This window comes from Mobula hypostoma, chromosome 19, assembly GCF_963921235.1.
Source record: "Mobula hypostoma chromosome 19, sMobHyp1.1, whole genome shotgun sequence".
NCBI lineage: Eukaryota > Metazoa > Chordata > Chondrichthyes > Myliobatiformes > Myliobatidae > Mobula > Mobula hypostoma.
In genome coordinates, this window is record NC_086115.1 from 7,920,662 (window position 1) to 7,947,101 (window position 26,440).

Below are 26,440 nucleotides of genomic sequence, written 5' to 3' on the forward strand. Positions count from 1 at the left end.
TTGTGTGTGTTACGCTGGATTTCCAGCATCTGCACAATCTCTTGTGTTGAGAAAAGAATGATGAAAGATTTAAATGTGGAGGTACCTTGACACTAGATTACAATACTTTGTGAGTCTTGTATTAAGAGCCGTAGTCATGATAACTTTGTTGCTTACAACCTTGTTATCTGAAAAACAGTGTTGCTTACAAAATAACCAGAAGCACAGGGCAGCTAATTAGAAAATGTCTGTAAGATATAAAACAAAAGTATTCAACACAAGCATACTGACCGAAACATTTCTGCAAAGTGATTTAAAATTAACTTTCTATTGTGCTTCAACTTTCTGTTTAAATCTCCTAACCAATATTTGCTAGGTTTTATTTCCTCTGCAGAAACAGGAAATGCTGTTGAGTTTCAGTACGCTGCTAACTTTAATAGGCTAACCCCTACCTCACAGGCCTCTTGGTTTCAGAAGCTAATCATAATAAACATGAGATTCTGCAGAAGCTGGGAGTCCATTCTAGAGCAACACACACAAAATGCTGGCGGAATCTGTGGAGAGGAATAAATTGTTTAGGATTGATGGTTCTCAGCTTGAAATGACAACTGCTTATTCTTCTCCATAGGCTCTGCTTGACCTACTTGTCCTCCAGCATTTTGTGGATGTTGCTCAAACCTTGTCATTGTCAAACTGGTTAAAATTAAATAAAGAAATGCATAATGCTCTTAAGTTGTGACAGGAGTTTCTGAGTTTGTTCAGAAGGGAGATGTTATATATTAAACTTCCCATTTTTTTGGTACCCGTCATCTACGAAGCTGCATCATGCTGTTTATCCTAAACAAGAGAAAATCTGCAGATGCTGGAAATCCAAGCAACACATGCAGTGCTGGAGGAACTCAGCAAAATGCTAATACAGCTAGGGGCTTTGATCACCGTTGCAACATCTGTGCTAATGTATCTTGTTCTTCCCTGATGTGGACACCTTGTGGATTCGTGCCTGAAGCTTTTTGCCACCGAGTTTTAGTTCTTCAAGGATACTACTTGCTGCTGACCCTGTTGTTATTGTTTGTAGTTGTGGTAATGGACTTGACTGTGGGCAAGAGTGGTGCCAAGGCTGGTTGGAATAGGTTGCTGTGGCATGCAGCCAAGGGTAATCACATCAAGAACAGATTATTGGAAATGTTCTTTACAGCAGACATTCATTGCCCCTATCCCTGATGAACTCTCACCTGTCCTTGGCCGTGCATGGCCATGACAGCACTATGGAATCCATGCATGTCCTAACAATGTTTGCTGAGCCTCACTTGTTGCCCCAGTCTGAATTTTTCTGCTGGGCCTCTGCCTTCATGTGCCTGTCCAGCTGTTATTTCCTCCTGTAGAGATTTCATTCCAGAAATGCCTGTATTTGTGATCAATTAGCTCCTCTGTGGTCATTCGATCAAATGAACTTTGACTTTGAGGACACGAGTCTCTCTTCATTGTCGACATCAGGCACTCCTGTGTAAGTGGGGTGTGTTGCCTAATAAAGTTTTGTGTGAGGTACTTGAAAGTTGTACCATTGCTGCCGCTGGTGCTCCAGATACCACAAAAGGTAGGTTTTCCCAGTGGCAACCTATTTTAATGTACTTCGCATTCCCATTCTGACGTGACAGACAATGGCCTCCTGTCCAGTCTGGACGAGGCCACTCTCAGTGTGGAGGAGCAGCATCTCATACTCTGTCCAGGTAGCCTCCAACCTGATGATATTAACATCAGTTTCTCCAGCTTCAGCTAATTTCTTCCACCACCTCACTTTCCAGGCGCCATTCTGGCTCCTGTCTTGCCTCTTCTCACCTGCCCATCACCCCCCCCCTTTCCTTTCTCCCATGATCCACTCTCCTCAGATTTTTCTTCTTCAGCCCTTTACATCTTCTACCTATCACCATCCAGCTTCTTATTTCATCCCCCTTCCTCACCCACCTTCCCCTTCACCTGCTTTCACATCACCTGCCAGCTTGTACTTCTCTTCCTCACCACCCCCCCCACACACACACTCCTTCTGCCTTCTGGCCCCTTCCTTCCCAGATGAAGGAGCTTTGCCTAAACATCGACCGTTTATTCCTCTACATAGATGCTGCCTAACCTGCCGAGTTCCTCCAGCATTTAGTGTATTGCCATTGGTGCTGATGTTTTTGGGTCGTGTTGAATGAGAGAACTCAGATTGGACAGTGGTCAGTCTGGCAGCTGCTGGTACCTGTCATGACAAGAGTGATGAGAGCGTCTTTTAGCCTCGTGTGATGTATCAGATGCCAGTACTTCTGCCAGGAGTCCTGCCATGAAATGTCGTGCTTGTTGTACTGACGAAAATTGATATTTGTCCTGACAGCTGTTCTCTATTGGGGAAGGACTCCTGTAAAGTTGGTCTTCCCTACTTCATCCAAGTGTTTGTTCCAAGTTGGAATGAGACAAAAGGCCATGTGAGTTAACTAATTCAGCATGCTGAATTGCTGAGAGGCCTTGCTGGTTCATTCTTGTTGAAGCTCAATCCATGAAGACTGTTCATTTTCCAGTTTGACCTGCAGTGGTGTACCTGCCCCCTTTTTCATTTAACTGCTCATCATCATCTTGTCATCTCTCACTCAGTCTGCCTTGTTTCCTGTCGCTTCTCACTCAGTGTCTCGGCATCTGCCTGGTTTCTGATCTGTAACATTCAAGTGTGTTGTTGGGAAGAACCAGCCCCCAAGCCACATGGTGCACTGAAAGTTGTCTTTGAGGGGTTTCCTGGTTCTGCTCTATGGTTTTGATGTTCACACACTTGACTTTACTTGGCATGGTTGTGTAGCCCCCCTGGCCAACCTCGGGGTCGCTCGGCTCGCTGTCGTCTAGGGAAACAGCCCTCGGCCCCACCAAACTGGGTAATTAGTTTGTGTGGATGCTGTGTGATGTACCCCACCTGGCTCAAATAACAGACAATACACCAGATACGATTAAATGATTTACAGTTTATAGATATTACTGGAACTATATAATTAATAGAGAATAAAATATAAAGTGAAAATAAAAGGTGCCACACTTATCAAAGTTCAATCTCTTCATGCACAAACAGTTGGAGCTCAGGACCCTTCTTCACCCTGCGACCCCTTGGACCACCTCGACCGGCCACCTGGAACCAACAATGGTGGTCGACCAGATGCTCCACACGAGTCTGTCTCCGTCTCCTCTCCTCTCCTCACCCTGGACCTCGGACTCCTGCTCGGGGTCCAACCCTGTTAGCGGACTCACAGCACCTGGTCCATCCTCTGTCTCTCTCTCCCGCCTCCTGCCCCAAAACCCCGCACATACAATATCTTACAGACACACCAAAAGCATAACAACTATCCCAATTGGTTCGTAACATCTTCTTATCAGTAATGTGATCCAAACAAACTGCTAGCAGGAGGACTTTCTCAGCAGTTAACATAACAAAGAAGCCATTTTAATTAGACTACACAGTGACCAAAAAAAACCCCTCACACTTGTGTCATTGGTGTGTGCACAATTGGCCCTTTTTGAAATTGTGTAGCACAATGGCCTAGCAATTAACACAGCCCTTTTCAGTGTGCTGGGTGAAAGATTCCCACTAATGTCTGTAAGGAGATTGTACATTTTCTCTGTGACCATGTGGGTTTCCTCCTGGTGTTCTGGTTTCCTCACACATTCCATAGGCATGCAGGTTAGCGTCAGTGAGTTGTGGGCATGCAATGGTGGCACTTGTAGGCTGCCCCAGCACAGCCCAGACACAAGTGATGCATTTTCACTAAGTTTTGGATGTACATCTGTCAAATAAAGCTAATCTTTAAAATTAGCCCAAGAAATGAGAATGCAATCTTAGCATAATGTTCTATCTGGATTCAAACTATATAAATATTATGTTGTGGATATCTAAGCTGAGATGTCTACACAAATGTCAGATATTGTACAATGGTAAAATGGCTTTGTGTGAGAGAAGGGGAGCAGCGTTTCATACTATGTTATTTAGTGATAACGTTGGATTGCATAAAGAAGCCAGCTTTTTGGTACAAGAACTGCTTGACTACATTATGCCATTATACTATTAGTAGTTTTAATGAATTAGCACATGATTCCCCTTAGAAAGATTACTTACCCAATAGGGAGAAGTACTACAAGGAAGCACGTAATAAGAAGCATAGATAGTGAATAACCAGCAACTTTTTTTTCCTTGGGCTGAAATAGCTAATACAATGGGGCATAACTAGAAGGTGATTGGAGGAAAGTGTAGCGGGCTGTCAGAGTGGAGTGGGTGGAATGTCCTGCCAGGGGTGGTGATAGAGCCAAATACATTAGGGGTATTTTTAGAAACGTGAAGGGTTCTGTAGGAGGAAAGGGTTAGATCGACCTTAGAGTAGGTGAAAAGGATCACACAACATCGAGGGCCAACCAGTCTATGTTCTATGAAGGAAAATTGGGAGTGCAATAGTTTCAGAATAACAAGTTAATGTTAACTTTTGGATTGTGGTTCACAGCTGACTGCTGCTGTCCTAACTTTGAGCCTTCTGCGATGATCCAAGTGAAATGACCAAGAAGCTGGTGCTACGATGTAATGGATAGTTGAAGTCATGGGAATTAGACCTGCTAGCTGCCTGAACATTCCTACCGCGGTGCTGTATGGTTCCCTGTCACTCTTCGTCTCCATTCTGCATAATGTCTTTCTCCTGTACTATGTGGATACATTTGTATCTGTTTACAAAATCGATAAATTATCCTTCTGGATTGGTGAGGTAAGTAAGTTTATGTACACTACTTTTCAAAAAGTATTTTTTTGGTAGCAATTTTTTGAGAAAATGAAATATGTTACTGTCTCATAAGAATCAACCAAAATGGCTAATACATAAATTTTTTGTAATGATTGGTGTATTACAGGAAGTAAAATATTATGTGCAATGTGTCCTTAATTGAATGTTCAAACCTTTAAATGAGTTGAAAAGGAACATTTTAATGCGTTCTTAATGACATTCTTATTCAACACCTACAGAACACTAGTTTTCAACAAAAGGTAATGTTCTGATCATGTGACAAATGATGAGCGATGTAAAAATTAATCTTTCAAAATTCTTTCAATTGTTAAACTGAAAAAAATGTGTAATTCTAGATAAATTATACTCAAGCATCCCTTTTTCATCTATCAGATTGTGTGGGTTAGGAAACATTTGTTACAAATTTGTATGCATTTTATTTGATGGTAAGTGTTGTGGGTTTTTAAAACCTATCAGTAATGCAATACAATAATTCTGTGAGCTTGTTCATACTTGGTTTGTGTTGGAATTTAGCTGGTACAACATGTATAATTCTGAAACGTCTGTCAAATTGCTGCAAATAGTCACCTCTTGTAGTAATGCCAAATAGTAAAGAATAAGAATCTGCACTTCAGCCCATGATGAATTTTTATTTTAAAATTACACCTACTATGTAATTTAAACTAGCCCTATGTGCCTGCGTTCAGTTCCTACCCCTCCATTCCTTGCCTGTTTCATGCCTCTCCCTTAATGCAGTTTAAATGCAATCCCATTTTGCGTTACCTCAGACAGACTGCCACTAAACCATAAAATACGCACACACAATGCTGGAGGAACTCAGCAGGCTGAAGTCTTGAAGAAGGGTCTTAACCCGAAACGTCAACTGTTTACTCTTTCCAGAGATGCAGCCTGGCCTGCTGAGATCCTCTATTTTATGTGTGTTACTTTGGATTTCCAGCATCTACAGATTTTCTTGTGTTTGTGATTCCAAGCTTCCTTCCCAAACTGTTTCATTACTAGATGATCCTTGACTACTCCTTCAAAGTTTCTGCTCAAACAAACCTGTAATTATGATTGTCCTCTCCAATCACCCCTTTCCTCCCAAGTCCTTGAAACTCTGTGAAATCCAAAGTCTCTGCCACAAACTCGATTAACTGTCTTGTGGCAGTCTCGCAGTAATCTTTTGATTCATGATTATTTAAAATTAGGTACAATTGATATGTAAATCCAATCTGGGTATCTGATTTGGAAATGGCATCACATGTGAGCACATTAACCACTTCCACATGCTGAGCAAATGAATAATGTACATCTACATCAGGAATTTCAGCTGTTCAAAAGAAAATTGTTTTATTACATTGGGAATACAATGGTTATTCATCTTCTGAAGCGTAGGGTATTTTTATTAATACATCTGCTGTAATAAATTGGCAATGAAATGCTTTGTTCTTGTCCTGTTAAAGTATTTAACTGAATTTCAAATGTATCTGTTAGGATTACAAGCAGCTAAGCAACAACCCCCATTAGCTTGTCAGGAAGTGAGATTTGGAAAGGCACACCAGGGTGTGTTTTGTTTTCATACATAATGTTTTAAATCTTTATGTTTATTTAGTTTTGCTAGTAATCTCGATGTTTTACAAAGCTGTCAAGTATTTTAACACATCAATGGTCTCTGACAAACCAGTGTTATCTCCTCATCTGGAAGAAAATGAAGACTGAAATATTGAACTGATTATGTTGTGTGTTTTTGGAATGATGGAGGATCAAGTCTAGGGCCGAGTTTTCTTTTAAATATTTGCCACTTTGTAGCAAAAAGATGAGTTTTATGGTGCAGGTAGGGACTCTTTGTTAACTATTCAACTATTGTGGGCTGTATGGGGAAAGTTGTGTAGCAGCGTCTTTCCAGAGAGCAAGGTTTATGACCAAAGTCTAAAGATCTCTTGAGTTAATCAGACTTGATGTGGGTGGAGCCACATTGGCTGTGGGAAATTCATTTCCCTGGGATATAGAAAGATCATTCTTGAGAGTGTTTTTAACTGCTGCCAAAGTGCAGTTATTTCTGACTGCATTGAAGCATGCATGTAAAACAGACTAACCAATTTAGCAGAGCAATGAAATGAAAATCCAGTGGTTAGTTTTGTCCCTGTTGTCCAGTGATGTCAATAAATTAGACCATAAGACATGAGAGCAGAATTAGGCCATTCAGTCCATCGAGTCTGCTCCGCTATTCATCTTGTCTGATTTATTATCCCTCTCAACCCCATCCTCTTGCCTTCTCCCATAACCTTTGACAGCCTTACTAATCAAGAACCTATCAGCCTCTCCTTTAAATATACCCAATGACTTGACCTTTGCAGCCATCTTGTGGCAATGAATTTCACAATTCACCACCCTCTGGATAAACAAGTTCCTCCTCATTTCCGTTCTGAAGGCATTTTAGAACAGACAAGCCTTGTATTCTGCAGCTGTGCCCTCTAGTCCTACAGGAAGCATTCTCTCCACATTCACTCTTAAGTCTTCAATATTAAATAGGTTTCATTGAGACCTCTGCCCCTCCCCCCATTCTTCTATATTCCAGCGAGAGCAGCCATTTCTCAACCATTCTCAAATGGATGAGAAATTCTTGTGATCGCAGCAAATATTTAAATGTAAAAATACTTGAGTAAAGAAGAAAGTAATCTTATCGTGAAACAGTCTTGTGCTTCTGTATGAGATGGTAATTGCTTAAAGCTCTTCAGCCTGGCTACTTCGTCTTCTGTAAAAAAAAAATTTTTCTCACTATTGTTTGAAACATAGACATAGAAACATAGAAAATAGGTGCAGGAGTAGGCTATTTGGCCCTTCGAGCCTGCACCGCCATTCAGTACGATCATGGCTGATCATCCAACTCAGAACCCTGTACCTGCCTTCTCTCAATACCCCCGACCCCTTTAGCCACAAGGGCCATATCTGACTCCCTCTGAACTGGCCTCAACTGTTTCCTGTGGCAGAGAATTCCACAGATTCACCACTCTCTGTGTGAAGAAGTTTTTCCTCATCTCGGTAAAATGGGAGAATTGAATCCTCCATGTTTTATTAGTCTACAATAACATCAACTTGCATTTCTAAATCAACTTTACAAAAATAATTACTCCAAAGCTAGCCTTACCAGTAATGCTAAATCATTGTTCATCCATAACTGCTGCTAAAGAATTGAAAACACAATCTGATATTTCCTCCCTAATAATCCCTTTAATTTTGCAAAAATCCAGCAAATCTCTTATTAAACTCTGCTCTGAGAGGTGTTTCCCATTTCTCTCAACTCTCCAGGTAATCTAATTCAACATACTCATTTATTATGTTTGATGGCTCTGGGCCTGTGCTTGCTGGAGTTTAGAAGAATGGGGGGGGGGGTGTGGGGGGGGTTGGTCTCATTGAAACCTATCAAATACTTAAAACCTAGGTAGTGTGAATGTGGAGAGGATGTTTCCTGTAGTGGGGGAGTCTAGGACCTGGGGGCACAACCTCAGAGTTAAAGGCTCATATGCTCGAAGACCTCTTTAGAACAGATGCAGAATAATTTCTTTAGTTGAGGTTGTGAATCTGTTTAATTCATTGCCACAGACAGCCAAGCCATTGGGTATATTTAACATGGAGGTTGATATGTTCTTTATTAGTCAGGGCATCAAAGTTATGAGGCTAAGACAGGAGATTGGGTTGAGAGGAATAATAAAGAAGCCATGATGGAATTTTACAGCAGACTTGATGGATTGAATGACCTAATTCTGTTCCTATGTTTTATAGTCTTATTATTGTAGTAAATCTATGCTGCATTTTCTGCAAGCACTTCCTAAAATAGGGTGCCCAGAATCTGGCACCACTAGTTGAGTTTGGGTTTTGGCATAAGTTTTTTTTGTGTGATTGGGGGTTCTTTGTAATGGCAAAGATTCCATGAATTCAGCATGCTGTCTACAAATATTTGTGTATCTGTTCTCAATATTTCAACTGTTTTCAAAAATAATTTTCTGTTTTTTACTTAGTGATGCAGCTTAGTTTTGTGTATCAGACTCCATGAACTATTAATAACTTTTTCTGGTCTTCAATATGATATCACACACAAAATGCTGGAGGAACTCAGCAGGTCGGACAGCATCTATGGAAAAGAGTACACAGTCCTGATGAAGGGTTTTGTCCCGAAACACCGACTGCTTACTCTTTTCCTTAGATGCTGCCTGGCTGCTGAGTTCCTCCGGTATTTTGCGTGTGTTTCTTTGGATTTCCAGCATCTGCAGATTTTCTTGTGTTTGTTTTCAATGTGGTGTCTGTAGCTATTACATCTTCATGTTTTAATCTTCATTGCATTTTCCTTCCAGACCATTTTTCTCCTATGGAATAGTCTTAATGATCCATTATTTGGATGGCTAAGCGACCGCTCATTTCTGAGCACACAACAGTATGTATCAATAAATAATTTTGTATTTGAAGTTCTGTGTAGTTTTCAAGTTGGGTTGATTATATTTTGCACCATTAATGTAAAAGTGTTGTTAAAATTTGTTCCTGTTCTGAAGAATCAAAAATCAGGGATTGGACATGTAATATTGAAGATTGGGAAAGGATATAGATCAGTTGCAGATATGGGTGTATTAATGGCAGGCAGAGTTTAATTTATCCAGGTGTTGTACTTTAGAAAATCAAATGTATGGGGAATGTATAGCTAATGGCAGGACTCTGGACAGCATCGTTGAACACCAGATTCTGAGGTCCATGTCCACACCTTCCTGAAAGTTGATGGGGTAGAAACAAATGTATGTGACTTGTTTTTCTTTTAATCGAGGGGTTCAGTTTAAGAGTCAGGAAGTTTACATTGCAGCTTTGTAAAACTCTGGCCGAGCTGCAATATAGAGTGTTGTATTCAATTCTGATTGCCACTTTATAGGAAGCATGTGGAAGCATTTGATAAGGTGTTTACCAGGATACTGGCTGGATTAGAGGGTGTGTGCTATAAGGAAAGGTTGGGCAAATTTGAGGGTTTTTTTTGGATGGCTGAAGGTTGAGAGGATGTCTGATGAAGGTTTATTAAAATTGTGAGGCTTAGGGTAGATAGTCGATATCTTTTTTTTTAACCAGGTTGAAATAGCTAATATCATGCATTTAAGGTGAGAGGGTGCAAGTTGAAAGGAGATTTGCAGTGCAAGTTTGCTTTACATGGTGGTGAGTATGTGGATTGTAGTGGAATCAAATGTACACTGGAGGGATTTTAAGAGTCACTTAGCACATGAATGTGCAGAGAATGGAGGGATATGTATTTGTGAAGGCAGAACAGACTAATTTAGTTACATGTTTAATAACTAGTCGAATTAGTCTGGACATTATCATGGGCCAAAGGGCATGTTACTGTTATACTGTTGTTTGCCTATGTAAAGAAACTGAAATTAAAATATGCAGACTACCATTTAACAAAAACATGTACGGTATGTAAGGTCTACTGTCTGAAGTGAGTTTAGTGATTTTCCTTTAGTACAGTCCATGTACAGTAAATATAGAAATCTCGGTGATATGACTTATATCATTGCATAAATGTGTCAGCATGTGAAAAGGCTGTATTTTTGTATTTCCCATGGAAACTTTGTCCCAGTGCTCCATCTTGATTATATTTGTTATTGTCCTGGATTTTGCAGTTGGTTTTGACTGGTTTTTCTTTTAGCACTCATAGCTGTGTACTGAAGCCAGAAGTAACTTTTTTTGAGAATATCTAGATGCTGTTTGAAAATGGAATAGTTACTGCCAGCAGCTCCCCATCTGCTCAGCTGCTGAAGTACAGTACAAACCTCAGACCTCCATACAAACAAAGCAAGTGCCTAACTAGTTATCTCTCTTGCCAAGAGTTCTTCATGTTACTTTAATCATATGTAGGTGGACTAAATAGTTTTAATTAATCTTGATTAAATAATAAATATTTTAACACTACCTCTGCTAGTATATAATGTATTTATTTTCTTTATAGGTCGGGTGAAACAATTTCCTCTCCTGAAGTAGTGTTGAAGAGACTGAAGGCGTTAATGCGAAATGGTCCTCTATTTGCACTCTCTTTCCTCTCATTCTGGGTGGCATGGGCCCAGCCAGGAGTACAGTTCCTCATCTGCCTCTGTTTGTATGACGGATTCCTCACTGTTGTGGACCTCAATCATAATGCCTTACTGGCAGACTTGGCAGTATCAGAAAAGGACAGGACTAGATTGAATTTTTACTGTTCACTTTTCAGTGCCCTTGGGTCCCTATCTGTGTTTATGTCCTACGCAGTGTGGAACAAGGAAAACTTTGTCTCATTTAGACTCTTCTGTGCAGCGATGGCTGCCTTTTCTATTTTTGGATTTAGTTTATGCACTTGGCTTCTCAGACAACGATTTCAATCAGAAGTTGAAGTCAAATATGCAGAGACTTCCACGTTAAAGGAGTAAGTATTTCTTAATGCGTCCGTCTCTCACCCTGAGCCCCCCTTCTGATTTCATTAGAATCCAATTTAGTATCACCAGCATATGTCGTGAAATTTTTTGGCTTTGCACTAGCAGTTCAATGCAGTGCATGATCATAGGAAAAAAGTGTGAATTACAGTAAGTATATACGTGTATGTATATTGCAAAAATAAAAATAAAGTAGTGAGGTAGTGTTCATTCAGAAATCAGGCGGCAGAGCTTGTATCCATTCTCTGAGAATGGCTCCTGGTTTCCATCCTGCTTTAGAAAAATTTCAACAGGCACTGCCGCTGTCTCTTCCACCTCCAACATGTAGGGAGGTTGTCCCCAGGGTATGACAGGGTTCCGTCCCTGGAAACTGTCTGTAAAATCGTGTGTGGGAAAGGATCACAGAAACAGCTGTGGAGACATAAAAGTCTGCAGAAGCTGGAAATCTGGGGTGAAGCTGGAGAAACTCAAGTTGGGCCGCACCTGTGGAAGGAAATGGACAGTCTGTATCTCTGGTGGAGACCCTTCATCTGGATTGGAAAGGAAAAGGGGGAGATGGCCAATATTAAAAAAAGCTGTTGGGGAGAGGGCTGGAGCAAGAGCTGTCAGCTGGTGGGTAGATCCAGGTGAGGGGGCTCCTAATCTTTCCAGCCCCCATCACCCCATTTATTTTCCCTCCAGCACCCCCTTTATCTGGCCATCATCCATGCATACTTCCCCACCTTCCGCCTTTGTTCCTGGAATATGACCTCTTCTCTGATTCCATCATCTTCAGCCATTTGTCGTTTCCACCTATCGCCTCCCAGCTTCTTGCATCGTTCCCACTCTTGCCACTCACTCACCTGCCAATCATGCCTTCACCATCTGGATCTACCAATGATCTGCCAGCTCTTGCTTCACCCCTTGCCACCCCCTCCTACCTATCTATACTGCCGATCTCCCCTCTTTCTTTCCAGTCCCGATGAAGGATTTCAACCTGATGTTTTGACTGTTTCTCAACATTGAGTTCCTCCAGCTCCGTGTTGTATTGCTGTGGACATCGCTGTGATGGGAGATTGAGCAGACAGGTACAGGAAGAGCTGGTGTCTATTGTCATTACTGTGTGAGTCTGCTCAGCAGTCCCACGCTGCTCACCCTAGCAAGCACCCGATTAGTACTGGGGTAGGTGGTGCACCCGTCCAACAGCAACCAGCAAGTCAATCTTCACCCATCTGTCAAACACTTGTTCATACGTTTGTAGTGTCCTTAGGTCAGATGTCCTTAACCTGGACAGGGCCTGAGTTCACTCTGATGTGTTGTCCAATTCCCCTCTCAGTAGCAGTAGCCAAGGGTATTCCCTTCAGTTAATAGATTAAATTTGCTTTATTTAATTGTCATATGTACATTGAAACATAGTGAAGTGCATTGTTTTCCATCAAATCAGTGAGGATTATGTTGAGCAAGTATTGCAGTGCTCCTGGCACCAATATAGCATTGCTGCAATTAACTGACCTTAACCCTTGCATCTTTGGAACTTGGCAGAGAAAAACAAAGCAGCCGGAAGAAACTCACATAGTCACGGGGCGAACAGGAAAACTCCTTACAGACCACAGCAGGTTTGGACTCTGATCTTAAGGTGCGCCATCGTAGCACAGCAGTTAGTACGATGCTGTTGCAGCTTGGTGCATCAAGTTCAGAGATCACTTCCAGTGCTAACTTTAACAAGTTTGTATGTTCTCCTGGTGACTGCGTGGGTTTCCGTGTTTCCTTCCACATTCCGAAGACATACTAGTTAGTTAGTAAGTTAATTAGTCATTGTAAATTGTCCTGTGATTAGGCTAGAGTTAAAGAGGTGAGTTCGTTCTGCCGATATCTCTAGGTACAACTGGTTCCTGTAAAATGTTGCACTATCAGCTAAGCAACCATGCGTGAATCACACTCCCAAGAGTTCTTTCTCAATCCTCCAACATCATATCATCACAATAAGCAACCTTTTGTGATGCTATTTTCGCTTCAGCTTGACAGCTACCTTTTCTCTGTAGAAGCTGTTATTAATATGTTGGTGTCAGCAAATATTCATACATGGTTTGGTGAGTATACATTGAAATGTTTTTGAGGTCAAAACAGATTGACAAAAGTGGGTTGAAACATGGATAACAGTCACTATTTTCTGAATTCTTTCCAGATTGTACATCAGTCCAGCACCTCTTGCCCAAGAGCAGACACTGACACTTGCAGAGTATTTGAAACAGTTGTCCAGACACCAAAATTTTGTTTGGTTTGTGTCCATGAACTTGGTGCAGGTGAGCCGGCTGAAAATTTTGTGGGCCTCTGTTTTTCTTTCCCCAGTTCCAATCACAGAATTTTCAAGATGAGGGGTTTGGAAAATTAATCAGTAAATTCTGTATGGCGACACAGATTACAGAATAGAGGGTTGTGGTGGATGATTATAGCAACTTTCTTTAATCTAGTAAGATTCCAAGTGCTTACCAGATATAATAGCACAGATGTGCATCCCAGGACATATAACTATGACAGGAAAAGACTCGAAGCTCAGTTACAGTCCTGAGATAGAAGAAGACAAAACTTCAGAGAAGCATTATGATTTTTGCAAGGATGGTCTTGTGGATAGAGTAGAAGGTTGTCAAGAATTGTTGAGAAGAGGCTGATGGAGTTCAATCTGGAAAAGTGTGAAGTGATTCACTTTGGAACATCAAATTTCAAGGTAGAATACAGGGTTATTGGCAGTGTGGAACCACGTCCATAGATCCCTCAAGCTGCAGTGGGTGGTTAAGAAGGAGTATGGTGCTTTTGCCCCCATTAGTTGGGGAACTCTATAAGACTTGGATTAAACCACATTTGGAATATTGTGTTTAGTTCTGGTTACCTCGTTATAGGAAGGGCATAGAAGCTTTAGAGAGGGTACAGAGGAGATTTACCAGGATACTGCCTGAATTGGAGAGCATGTCTTATGAAGAAAAGCTGAGTGAGTTAGGGCTTCATAGACACAAGAAGTTCTGCTGATGCTGGAAATCCAGAGTAACACACGATATGCTGGAGGAACTCAGCATGTCTGGCAGCATCTATGGAGAGGAGTTAGAGTTGATGTTTTGGGCAGAGACTATTCATCAGGACTGAGTGGTAAATGTGTGGAACACACTGCCTGGGTGGTGGTAGAGACAGACACATTAGGGAGATTTAAGAGACTTTGGTAGGCACATGGATTAAGAAAAAATGGAGGGTTATGTGGAAGGGGGAAAGGGTTAGATTGATCTTGGGTTGGCACCTGCTCTGTGCTGTAATGTTCTATGTGAATGCGTTTAAAAAGAAAAATGAGAAATCAATGAACATTGATTTTGAGACTTTTCCTGTTAATGTTGAATTTTCCAAAGAGTCCTGGAATGGTCTGCAGGTTGTTAATGCTGCAGTTTTCTGGAAGTCCAGTAGAGAAAGATTTGCGAGGTATGTCTGTGAGATGAGCCAAGTGTGAGGTTTCAGTAGCAGATAGCCTGCAGGGTTGATGGAGATGGTTAAAGTTATAGGTAAATGGTCTTTGTCTGTTACTGAATGTCATGTAATTGCTTTATCTTTTGATTGCACAGTGACAAATATTCCGCTGAATCATTTAATAGACAAAAATTAGGGTGAGAGGTTATCCCAGTTAGTAGTGGTGTGAATCTAAATTTGTATCATAAATGTGAATGAAAGTCAATTAGTTTTGAGAGACTTGGGTATCAATCAGCACAGCAATTAAACAGTTCATTTCCATTGAATGTTTCTTTTTGCATAAAATGCCCAACCATGTCCAGAGTAATCAATTCTACCATATTTCTGACCAATTTGGGGGAAACATACTGGTTTAGAATATTTGAGACAGTGTTCAGTCAGTGAATCAGGGTGCATGGGACTAAATGGTGGTTAGAGTCAGGCAGTGAGATTATCTCCACAAGTCTCTATCCTTGTGGATTGGGAGGAAGAATTAAGAGTGCTTGCAAGCTTCTTTGGAGAAATGGGCTCTTGTGCAGAGATTCTGTTCACAATGTCAGTTGAATAATTGGGGTTGCAGTGCACAACGTTATGCAGCACTTTAGTGTGCTTTAATGAAATTAGTTAAAATCAAGTAAAATGCAGGCACAGAATAATACAGAACCTGCCAGAGGTTCTGGTTTTATAGTGGCTGGGTATGATTTTTGGTGGAGAAGAGCGCATCTTAAACAAGGTCATAGATGTCAGATAGGAGAATAAGAACGGTTGAAATTTGGATATTTCAGTCTTGGACAAAATGCTAGTGAAGTAACATTTTAAACCAACTAATGGCAGCTTTTTTCCCTAATAGGTATTTCACTGCCATTTCAACAGTAACTTCTTCCCTCTGTTTCTGGAGTATCTACTTTCAGACAAAATCTCACTCTCCACAAGTTCCTTTCTCCTAGGTAAGCTCCACAAATTGAAATATTGAGACCAGGTTTTCCTGACACTGCTGAAAGACTCAGTTTTTCTTGGATAATGCAGTTCCTCTGCAGGATTGTGACAGGGTCTCATTCCTGAGAGCTGTTCACAAGTCAAATGTTGCTAGCCAGCATTATACTTTAGTAAATCCGTAGGGCAACATATAGCTAAGCTAGGATGTTTAACTCAACCATTCGTATTTCTCTGCAATGTGTAATAATATTGCAGTGAACTGAGTTCCCACTCGGCAGAAGATGCCTGCCGTCCTGCCTGAGTAGGCAAGTGCATCCCACCTGTTTTCCAAATGCTCTAGGAGTACATATGGCCTGTATGTAAGTTGGTCATTTGTATGGCCTGTATGCAAGTTGCAAGAAAAAGTTTATGAACCCTCCTGCATTAATTATTCATAAAATGTGGTCTGATCTTCATTGAAGTTACAAAAATAGGCACAATCTGTCTAAATCAATAAGATACAAACAATTGTATGTCTCGTCAATACTGAGCACACCATCTAAACAATCACAGTCTGGGTTCAAAAAAGTATGTGAACCTCTGGGGTAATTGAATGAACCTCTGAGTGATGAGCGGTTTCCCTTTTTCTTTGAATAGTGTATTGTATTTTCTAAAATCTACTGGAGTCGATAAATGGCCTTAACTTTAACATCTGACCTGAAAGCTGGGATTGTTACAGCAGTACTGCACCAAAGCGCTTTAGATTTAATGCCTGGGCGTGGACTAGGGTTTGTACTCTGTGAACTCATCTGAAGCAATACACTCAAAGTGCCGGAGGGACTCAGCAGGTCAGGCAGCATCTATGGAGAGGAATGAACAGGCAAAGTTTATGGCCAAGACCCTTTATCAACTCATCTGAATTGTTGCCATCGGAGTTTGTTTTTTTTGCATATGAACTTGTGAAAACGTGACGGTATTTATAATCTGATTTTTGAGAAAGCAGGAATTCTCCAAGAATGTAATTAAGTTTTGATTAACTACTTTTTCTTTTCCCTTAGGTGCTTCGTACATTGCTCCACATTTGAACAACCTTTACTTCCTGTCACTGTGCCACAGATTTGGAGTTTATGTGGTCATTCGATGGTTGTTCTTTCTGAAACTGGTGCTCAGCCTGATCATGTTGTTGGCAGGTCCAGATCAAATCTACCTACTTTGTTTCTTCATAGCCAGGTATGCCAATGGTTTGTCCACATGAATTGTAGTTTTCGAAAACATTTTCTAAGCCTTTTGACCCACGATCAGCAACTGTCACAGATCGTAAATGCACTTACTAATGAATTCCAATAGCATCAAATTCAAAGCAATGTTCATGTTTAAAATAAAAATTGTCAATTTGACTAAGCTAAGCTTGAGCATTAGGGATAGGAGCAGGAAGCGCAGAATCAAATATCGCTGTGATGATTGTACGTTCTAGTATCAATTGCTTGGCGACAATGAAGTATAAAGTATATTGTTCTGATGACCACGTCCCTCCTGGAATGTAGACGCTGTTGACAAGGTGCACAAATCATAAACCAGATTCTGGAAATCCAAAGCAACACACACAACACTGGAGGAACTCAGTATCTGTGGAGTTTGTGTTTCGGACTGAGACCCTTCATCAGGACTCAACCTTTTGTTGACAATATAACGTAGAACTACACAGTACAGGGCTTTGAACCTATGATGTGCCGACTTTTAAACCTACTCCATAGCCCTTCGCTTCTCTAACAGAAGAGAACAAGGTGCCCGGATATTACCTGGGCTGGAATGCGAAAAGGTGGGGTTGTTTTCTTTGGAACAGAGGAAACTGAGAAAAGATTAAGATGCATGAATTGGAAGGGCTAAGACAAAATGGAGACTAGTCATTTCCCTTATCTGAAGTTGAAAGGCTTGGATTTAAAGTAAAAGTTAATAGAGGGTGAAAAGGAAGATGTGGATTTTTTCACTCAGATGGATCTGGAACTGGATGCAAAACAAAAAGCCTGGTAGTCCCAGAAAGAATCATCACACTTAAACTGTTCACCATCACGTGTTAAAGACTCAGGTTGCAAGGCAGTGGACCTTGTCTTGGAAGGTGGGATTTACATTGGGTAGTTCTCTTGGACTGCAGAGGTGTGAGGAAGAAATCGTAACAACCTGCTTCGTGGATGTTCTGTGAGTGTTTAATTGTGATTGCTGTTTCACTGCTCTGCACCTCCATGGAAGAAGGCCAACCAAAACCAACTCTGATCTCAACAGCGTTTGCCAGTGTAGTTAGTACTGTTTTGGCCGAGTTGCAGTAAGCTTTGTTTCACCTGCAGGGGCAGTAACTTGTATTCTTTTTGTTTATGCTAAGCCTCTGACAGGGTGTCTCCACAGTATCACTTATCTTTGCTTCTAATTCATAGTCATAGAAAAATACAGCACATCAGCCCATCCAGTCCATGCTAAACTATTTAAACTGCCTACTCCCACTGACCTGCACCCTCCATTCCCCTGCCATCTATGTACCTATACAATAATTGGGCTCACATGCACCACTTGCACAGGCAGCTCATTCCACACTCTCACAACCCTCTGAGTGAAGATGTTTCCCCTCATAGTCCCCTTAAACTTTTCACTTTTCACCCATAATCCATGACCTCTAATTGCAGTCCCACCCACACTCAGTGGAAAAAGCCAGCTTAATTTACCCTATCTATACCCTCACAATTTTGTATACCTCTATTAGATCTTTCCTCAATCTTCTACGTTCCAGCGAATAAAGTCCTAACCTATTCACTATTTCCTTGTATCTCAAGTACGCCAGTCCTGGCAATATCCTTGTAAATTTTCTATGTATGGACTCTTTCAATCTTGTTTACATCTTTCCTGTAGGTAGGTGACCAAAATGGCACACAATACTCCAAATTAGGCCTCATAAATGTCTTATAAAACTTCAACATTACATCCCATTTCCTGTTCTCAACACTTGGTTTATGAAGACCAATGTGCCAAAAGCTTTCTTTACAACCGTATCTACCTGTGATGCCACTTTCAATGATTTATGGACCTGTATTCCCAGGTCTTTCTGTTCTACCACACTTCTCAGTGCCCTACCGCTCACCATGCAAGTCCTGCAGTGGTTGGTCCAAACAAAGTGCAAAACTTCGCACTGTCTGCTTTAACTTCCATCTGCCACTTTTCCAGAGGGTCCAGAACCCACTGCAAACTCTGGTCTTCCTCGCTGTCTGATACATCCCCAACCTTGGTGGCATCTCCAGATTTGCTGATCTAGTTAACCACATTATCATCCAGATCATTCATATAGATGACAGACAACAACAGACCCAGCACCAATCCCTGCAGCACTTCTCTACTCTCAGACCTCCTGTCAGAGAGGCAACCATCTACTACCACTCTCTGATTCTCCCCCAAAGCCATTGTCTAATCCAATTTACCACCTCATCTTGAATGTCCAGCACCTGAACCTTCTTGACCAACCTGCTATGCAGGACCTTGTCAAATGCCTTGCTAAAGTCCATGTAGACAACATCCACCGCCTTGCCATCATCCATTTCCCTGGTAACTTTGAAAACTCGGTGAGATTGGTTAAATACCACCTGCCATGCATAAAGCCATGCTGACTATCCCTAATCAGCTCATATCTATCCAAATACTCATGCAATATCTTCCAGTAATTTTCCCACTACTAATGTCAGGCTCACCAGCCTATAATTTCCCAGTTTATTTTTAGAGCCTTTCTTAAACAGTGGAACAACCTTAGCTTTCTTCCAATCCTCTGGTACCTCTCCTGTCGCTAAGGATGATTTAAACATCTACAAGGTCTCCTGCGATGTCTATACTTGCCTCTCACAGGGTCCAAGGGAACACCTTGACAGGTCCTGGGGTTATATCCACTCTAATTTGTCTCAAGACACCCTCCTCTGTAACTTGTATATGTTCATGATCTTGCTGCTGCTTTGCTTCACTTCTATAGATTCTTTGTCCCTTTCCTGAGTAAGTACAGATGCAAAAATCCTACCTGCCCAAACCCGCTATGCACATTTATTTTTCTTAACCAGGGACTCAATATCTCTTGAAAACCAAAGTTTCCTTAACCTGTTTCTTTGCCTTTTATTCTGACTGGCAAATACAAGCTTTGTACTCACAAAATTTCACCGTTGAAGGCCTCCTACTTAGCAAGTACACCTTTGCCAGAAAACAGCCTGATCTTGTCAGATCCTTTCTGATACCATCAAAATTGGACTTCCCACAGAACAGACCTATAGAACATAGGCATCTACAGCCCATTACAGACCCTTTGGCCCATGTAACCTACTCTAGAAACTGTCTAGAATTTCCCTACTGTATAGCCCTCTATTTTCTAAGCTCCATGGACCTATCTAAGAGGCTGTTAAAATACCCTGTTGTATCCACCTCAGTCACCAGCAGTGCATTCCAAACACCCACCACTCTGTGTGGAAAAACTTACCTCAGACTTCCCCTCTGTACCTACTTCCAAGCACTTTCAAAGTGTGCCTCCTTGTGTTAGCCGTTTCAGCCCTGGGAAAAAGCCTCTGGCTATCCATGTGATCAATGCCTCTCATCATCTTATACACCTCTATCAGGTCATCTCTCATCCTCCATCTCTCCAAGGAGAAAAGGCTAAGTTCACGCAACCTATTCTCATAAGGCATGCTCTCCAGTCCAGGCAACATCCTTGTAAATCTCCTCAGCACACTCTGTATAGTATCCACATCCTTCCTGTAGTGAGGTGACCAGAAATGAACACAGTACTCCAAGTGGGGTCTAACCAAGGTCTTGTATAGCTGCAACATTACCTCACAGCTCTTGAACTCAGTCCCACAGTTGATGAATGTCAGCACACCATACGCCGCCTTAACAACACTGTCAACCTGTGCAGCAGCTTTGAGTGTCCAATGGACACGGACCCCAAGATCCCTCTGATCCTCCACACTGCCAAGAGTGTTTTTTATGGTGGCTTTTAACCTCAGATGGATCTTTATCTTGTCTTTCCATCTTTGAACACTTTTTACAATTAATGTAGCTACACATCTTGATTAAACATTTTAGGCTTCACTTTACCACAGGACTTGAAAGCACATATTTGCAAATGCAATTTTTCATCTATAATCATTGCTTCTCTCTAATTTCCTCCAAGTCTCAGCTTGTCTCTTTATTTCTGGGAAAAGAGAGTCTGACACAAGCATTAAGTTAACTGCAGCAGTGGTTTGCAAACCCATGAGCTTGTACTCGTGGCAAAGCCCTGAACACTGTCACGTTCTCCTCTCTGTGGGTATCATGTGCTACTCTTAAGGACCAAATCCTGTGAGCCATTTCCCTTCCATCTCCACAACTTGGCAACAATTTTACTTTTAAAACAAAAGACATAATAAAACTCCAGCTTTGATCAAATATTATCGCAATACTACTAAATATAACGATGCTATTAATATAATCCTGCAACCATGATTCAGCGTTGGAGGATAAAGCAGTGTAATTATACAGGGGGTCCTTCAATCTTGCATCAGAGGAATAGGTTGATGAAATTTTCTTTGTGATCCATTTTACTTAATAGTACAAAATCTCTCCTCCAGGCTCAGATGATAAATTTTAGAGAAAGTTGGAAACTAGTAATTTACTGAGAACTGATGCCAAAGAGGAGCATAAAGAAAACATTCAAATCCAGTAATTAACTGGAACAGATGTTAAAAAGCAGCTGATTTGGTATTGTGACTCTTACATTGTAAACATCTTGCCATTTGAGCAAAACTAGTATCAAATTAATGGGTCAAAGCTGTGTAGAGGAGTAGGTCATTTAGATTCCTGTGCCTGTGCCAGCTCCATGAAAGACCTCTCCAATTAATTTTGTTCGCTGGTTTTCCACCACTAACCCTTCTGATGTTGTTGTTCACACATGTCCCATTGACCTCTGGATTTGCTTCTCGTTAAACAGTGTACCTCAGATCACAATTCAGTCCATTAATTTAAATAAAATTCATCTAATTTTGATTATTTTAAATCTTCAGAAGAATTACTCTGCCGTAGGTTCTTTAAAATAGAACAATAGAAGAATATGAAACCATTTGAGGATGGGGAGTGATTGCTCTTTTCCCAGGATAATGGAATAAGTTTAAAGTGAGAGGGGGACGATTTAAGTGATCTGAGGGACAACTTCTTCCCAGATAGTGGGTGTATAAAAGGTGCTAATAGAGGAAGGTACATGGCTTAGTGGGATATGGGCTAAACTAGAAAAGATTACCTGAGGTAAACAGCTTGCTCGGTATATGTGAGATGGACTGAAGAGCCTTTTACTGCACAGTAACTCTATGGTTCTGTAGGGTTATAATAGCCGGGGGTGGTAATGGGGATTTGCTCCCACTACCTATTAAGTGCTCCCAATGGTGAGCATCTCAGATAGCCTCTGACAACCAAGTCCAGCTCCTGGAATTCACGTGTGGCTTAGCTACTAAGCAAGGCAGAACAGTTCCTGCTGACGGGGGAAGGGGCAAAGGCGGGTTACTGGCACCTTAAAACCAGTTGCTTCGGGCCGATGGGCTCATCAGCCATAGTTGGCAGCTCATCTAAGAAACACTGCTCTCAAACCTCCGCTGCCTTGCAGCTATACCCACTCTTGGGGAAGGCTTTGGGAGTAAAGCCCGAGGGAGAAATCCAGAGCTGGAGTCCCTAAGGCAGTTCAGTGCTGACCTGGCGATTCCTGTGATGCAGCTGGTGCCAAACTGTCGTGCTCTGCCATTCTTTTGGATCGTAGGCAGCATGGAGAGGTTGAGTCTGCTGCACGGGCAAGAACTTGCTCTCCATATCACACTGCTCTGGCTTGCGTATCACGTAGAGAGCTGGGATGCATTGTCCATGGTCAGCAAGGGTAACTCTGACTTAATATCCCTCGAGTATTTTTATAATCTGTAGCTTGCTCCAACCTAGGAGAAAGTACAGACCTAAACTTGTAGGGCTATCTAAAAGATTACAATATGAAAGAAGATTCTGATAATATAAATGAAAAAAGTGATACAAAGTTCTTTTCTCAAAAACTGAAAGAAATTGTTTCTGGAGTTTGCAGCCTGGAACCAATTCTGCTCAGTGCTTGCTCTTGAAACAAAAAAACCCTGCTTTATAAAGTGAATTAAAAAAAAACCCTGCTTTATAAAGTGAATTTGTTACTCAGCGAAGACTCATTTAGTCTGTTGATCATTCCCTGATTACTGTAGCCACCGGGAAACAGCATTCATTTAGATGGTGAATATTTATCGTTTCTGACTCCCATTCACCTAAGTGGGTGCAGTAAGTCTAAATATTGGGTCATTGTTCTTTTGTTGCTGACTAAAAAATAATTTCCGGATATTTTTCCTTTGGCAGGACAATTCAACCTTTGTTCTTAATTACCTTGGTCGGTTTATCCATGAACAATACAACACGGAGAAAGCACAGTGGGTGGTAAGGGTACAAACTATACCCTGGGTGGCAATACGAATCTCCCGAACGTCAACATGATAGAGGCAGCTCAGACCGAGGCGGCGGAGTCTTGAACCTGTCATAGATAATGGGAGAAGTAGTATGGAATAAGGTGATTGGTTTTGTTGCTGGTCAACCTGTTGTATGTCAGCGGTAGCAAACAGTAAATCAGCCCAAGGTTCTCGAGAGAACAACGTCCTCCATAGTGTAGAATGCAAGTGGCATTGTGGTAAATTGGTAAACATCTCACACAAAACCTCTCATCAAGGTGTGAAGGACATTGATAGAGGTTGAATGGTACAGCACCACAATCTGTAACTTTCCCTCCCCTGTGCAGAACACTGCAGGAAGTAGAGCCAAGACCAATGGGAAATGAGGTGTTGGAACCCCATCACAAGATGGTGTGCATGCCAAACAATGCAAGCAGCATCCCACTAGACATTTAAATGATCTTGTACCTAACGGGTCTGATCAAGGTTATGTGGTGCTGATAATGCACAGTGAAAGGTAGTGAACGACTGAGATGAGCAATCATAAGACTATAAGACATAGGAGCAGAATTAGGCCATTTGGTCCATCGAGTCTGCTCTGCCATTCAATCATGACTGATCCTTTTTTTTTCTCCTCAACTCCAGTTCCCGGCCTTCTCCCTGTACCTTTGATGCCATACCCAATCAAAACCCTATCAATCTCTGCCTTCAATACACCAATGACCTGGCCTCCACAGCTGCATGTGGCAACAAATTCACCACCCTTTGGCAAAAGAAATTTCTCCACATCTGTTTTAAATGGATGCCCCTCGATCCTGAGGCTGTGCCTTCTTGTCCTAGACTCTCCTACCATGGGAAACTTCCTTTCCACATCTACTCTGTCTAGGCCTTTCAACATTCTAAAGGTTTCAATGAAATTTCCCCCTCATCCTTCTGAGTTCCAAGATAGTTATTTAATTTATTGAGATACAGCGTGGAATAGGCCCTTCCGGCCCTTTGAGCCTCACCACCCGCAGCCTCCAATTTAATCACAGGGCAATTGACAGTGATCAGTTAACCTACCAAGCAGAATGTATTGGGAAACCCGAGCACCCAGAGGAAACCCATGTGATCATGAGGAGAACATACACACTCCTTACAGATAGCAGTGGGAATTGTACCCGGGTTGCCTGTACTGTAAAGCATTGTGCTAACCACTACAGTACCATGCTACCATATTGTGCACTTTCCCATGAAAAGTTCCATGTGGATATAAAAGACAAAAGTGGGGTGTTTGCATCCATTTCAGTTTATGCTGAATCAGAATCAGGTTTATTATCACTGGCATACACTGAAATTTGTTGTTTTGTAGTAGCAGCAGCGTGTAAAAATTTACTAAGTTACAATAAGAATTTTTTTTTAAGTAGCGAGGTTGTGTTCATGGGCCATTCAGAAATCTGATGGAGGGGAAGAAGCTGTGTCTAAAATGTTAAGTGTACGTCTTCAGGATTCTGTACCAACCACCCTAACAAGAAGACATGTCTGGGCACTGAAGTTCCTTAATGATGGATGCTGCCACCTTGTACTCTGTTTCATAAGATAACGATACAGTAGGCTAGCACTTTTCTCAATCTTTTAATAACCCAAAGTGCTTAAAGACCAAATAACTTTAATTGCCTCATTGTGTGAAAGAATTGTACTTCTATAAGGGGAGAGGTGTAGAAATGCAAGTTAGTCCATTTGATTCTGGAAAGTTTTAACCTGATTATTACAGGCTTCAGTGTGGAATAGGTGCACTGTACCTCATTTTTCAAGCTGAATTTTGTATCCATCTCTTTGATTACATATTTATATTACTTCCATAAATGTCATTCAACAATATAAATTCCTGATAGATTTTATTGATTCTCTTATTGCTAACTTTTTAAATCTCTCCAGCATTCTTTTCTTGTTTTTCAGTAACCGAGTGTTCACAGAGGGGACGTGCAAGCTTCTGAACCTGGTCATCTCGGATCTAGTGGATGAAGATTTTGTGATGAACAAGAGGAAGCAGGCAGCTTCAGCCCTGCTGTTTGGCATGGTTGCCTTGGTGACGAAACCCGGACAGACATTTGCCCCACTAATTGGCACTTGGCTTTTGTATGTTTATACAGGTAGCTGAACTATCCTGAATTATTGTGTAATCCAATTAACTTCTTGGTCCTTAACAGCTGCAAATCTTTTAATAATTCAGCTCTTCTACTTACAAAAATCAAGGTGTTGGAGGAACTCAGTGGGTCAGTCAGCATCTGTGGAGGGAAATGGACAGATTGCATCAATGCAGAAGGGTCTCAACCCAAAATATGGGCTGGTGTTCTCTGTGTTCTATTCCCAGAGGAGAGAGATATCATGAATAACACATACCCTGGTTGGCATGGTATCCTAGCAGTTAGCCTAATGCTTTACGGCACCAGCAATCACCAGCTGGGGGTAAGTTCCCACCACTGTCTGTCAGGAGTTTGTATGTTCTCCCTGTGACTGTTTCCTCCAGGTGCTCCAGTTTCCTCCCACATTCCAAGGATGTACAGGTTAGGGCCGGTAATGTTAGTGGCAGGAGCATGGTGACAGTTGTTGGCTGCCCCAGCTCATCTTCAGAGACATTTCTCTGACATTTCTCTGTTTTGATGTACATGTGACATATAACACTCATCACAGGCTGGAATCTGTCACTGATATTAGCCTGCCCATGGTTACCTCTCTTGAATTAGTAAACTTAGCTGGGCTGACTATGAATCTGTTGCTGTTGGAAATCTTGAGCAACGCACAAAATGCTGGAGGGATACAGCAGGTCAGGCAGCACCTATGGAGGGGAATAAAGAGTTGACTTTTCTGGCCAAGGCTCTTCATCAGGACTGGAAAGATAGGGGCAGAAAGCAGAATAAGGTGGTGCGGGGAGTATAAGCTGGCAGGTAATAGGTGGAAAAGGTAGAAGGCTGAAGAAGGAATCTGATAGGAGAGGAGAGTGGAGCATGGAAGAAAGGGAAGGAGGAGAGATGAGAATTGAGAAGGGGTGAGAGGGTAACCAGGAATGGGGAATGAAAAATGAAGGGAGGAGGAGAAACTACAGGAAGTTGAGAAATCGATGTTCATGTCATCAGGTTGGAGGCTACCCAGATGGAATGAGGTTTTGCTCCTCCAACCTGAGTGTGGCCTCCTCGTGGCAGTAGAGGACGCCAGAATGAAAGTCAAATTGAAATGGAAGGCCACCAGGAAATCCTGCCTTTTGTGGTGGATGGAGCTAAGGTTCTCAGAGTTCCTACACAAATGCTGTCTGACCTGCTGAGTTCCTCCATTGCTCTGAATGTTGCTTCTGATTGCAGTCTGTCATGTCTCCAGTTTGCTGCTGCACTCTGTCAGCTCA

General features: G+C 41.6%; 1 protein-coding gene across 5 annotated transcripts in view; it reads left to right on the forward strand.

The window, feature by feature from the left end:
* Positions 1 to 26,440, forward strand: part of mfsd13a (major facilitator superfamily domain containing 13A) — a 45,587-nt gene that overhangs the window by 13,245 nt on the left and 5,902 nt on the right. For all 5 annotated transcript variants that reach the window (XM_063071277.1, XM_063071279.1, XM_063071278.1 and 2 more), the window contains 7 exons: positions 4,485 to 4,739; positions 9,107 to 9,186; positions 10,738 to 11,187; positions 13,359 to 13,476; positions 15,510 to 15,606; positions 16,633 to 16,804; positions 25,000 to 25,193. In XM_063071277.1, coding sequence (XP_062927347.1) covers positions 4,578 to 4,739; positions 9,107 to 9,186; positions 10,738 to 11,187; positions 13,359 to 13,476; positions 15,510 to 15,606; positions 16,633 to 16,804; positions 25,000 to 25,193 — 1,273 coding nt within the window. In that variant the 5' untranslated portion in view covers positions 4,485 to 4,577. The remainder of the gene's footprint in view (positions 1 to 4,484; positions 4,740 to 9,106; positions 9,187 to 10,737; positions 11,188 to 13,358; positions 13,477 to 15,509; positions 15,607 to 16,632; positions 16,805 to 24,999; positions 25,194 to 26,440) is intronic.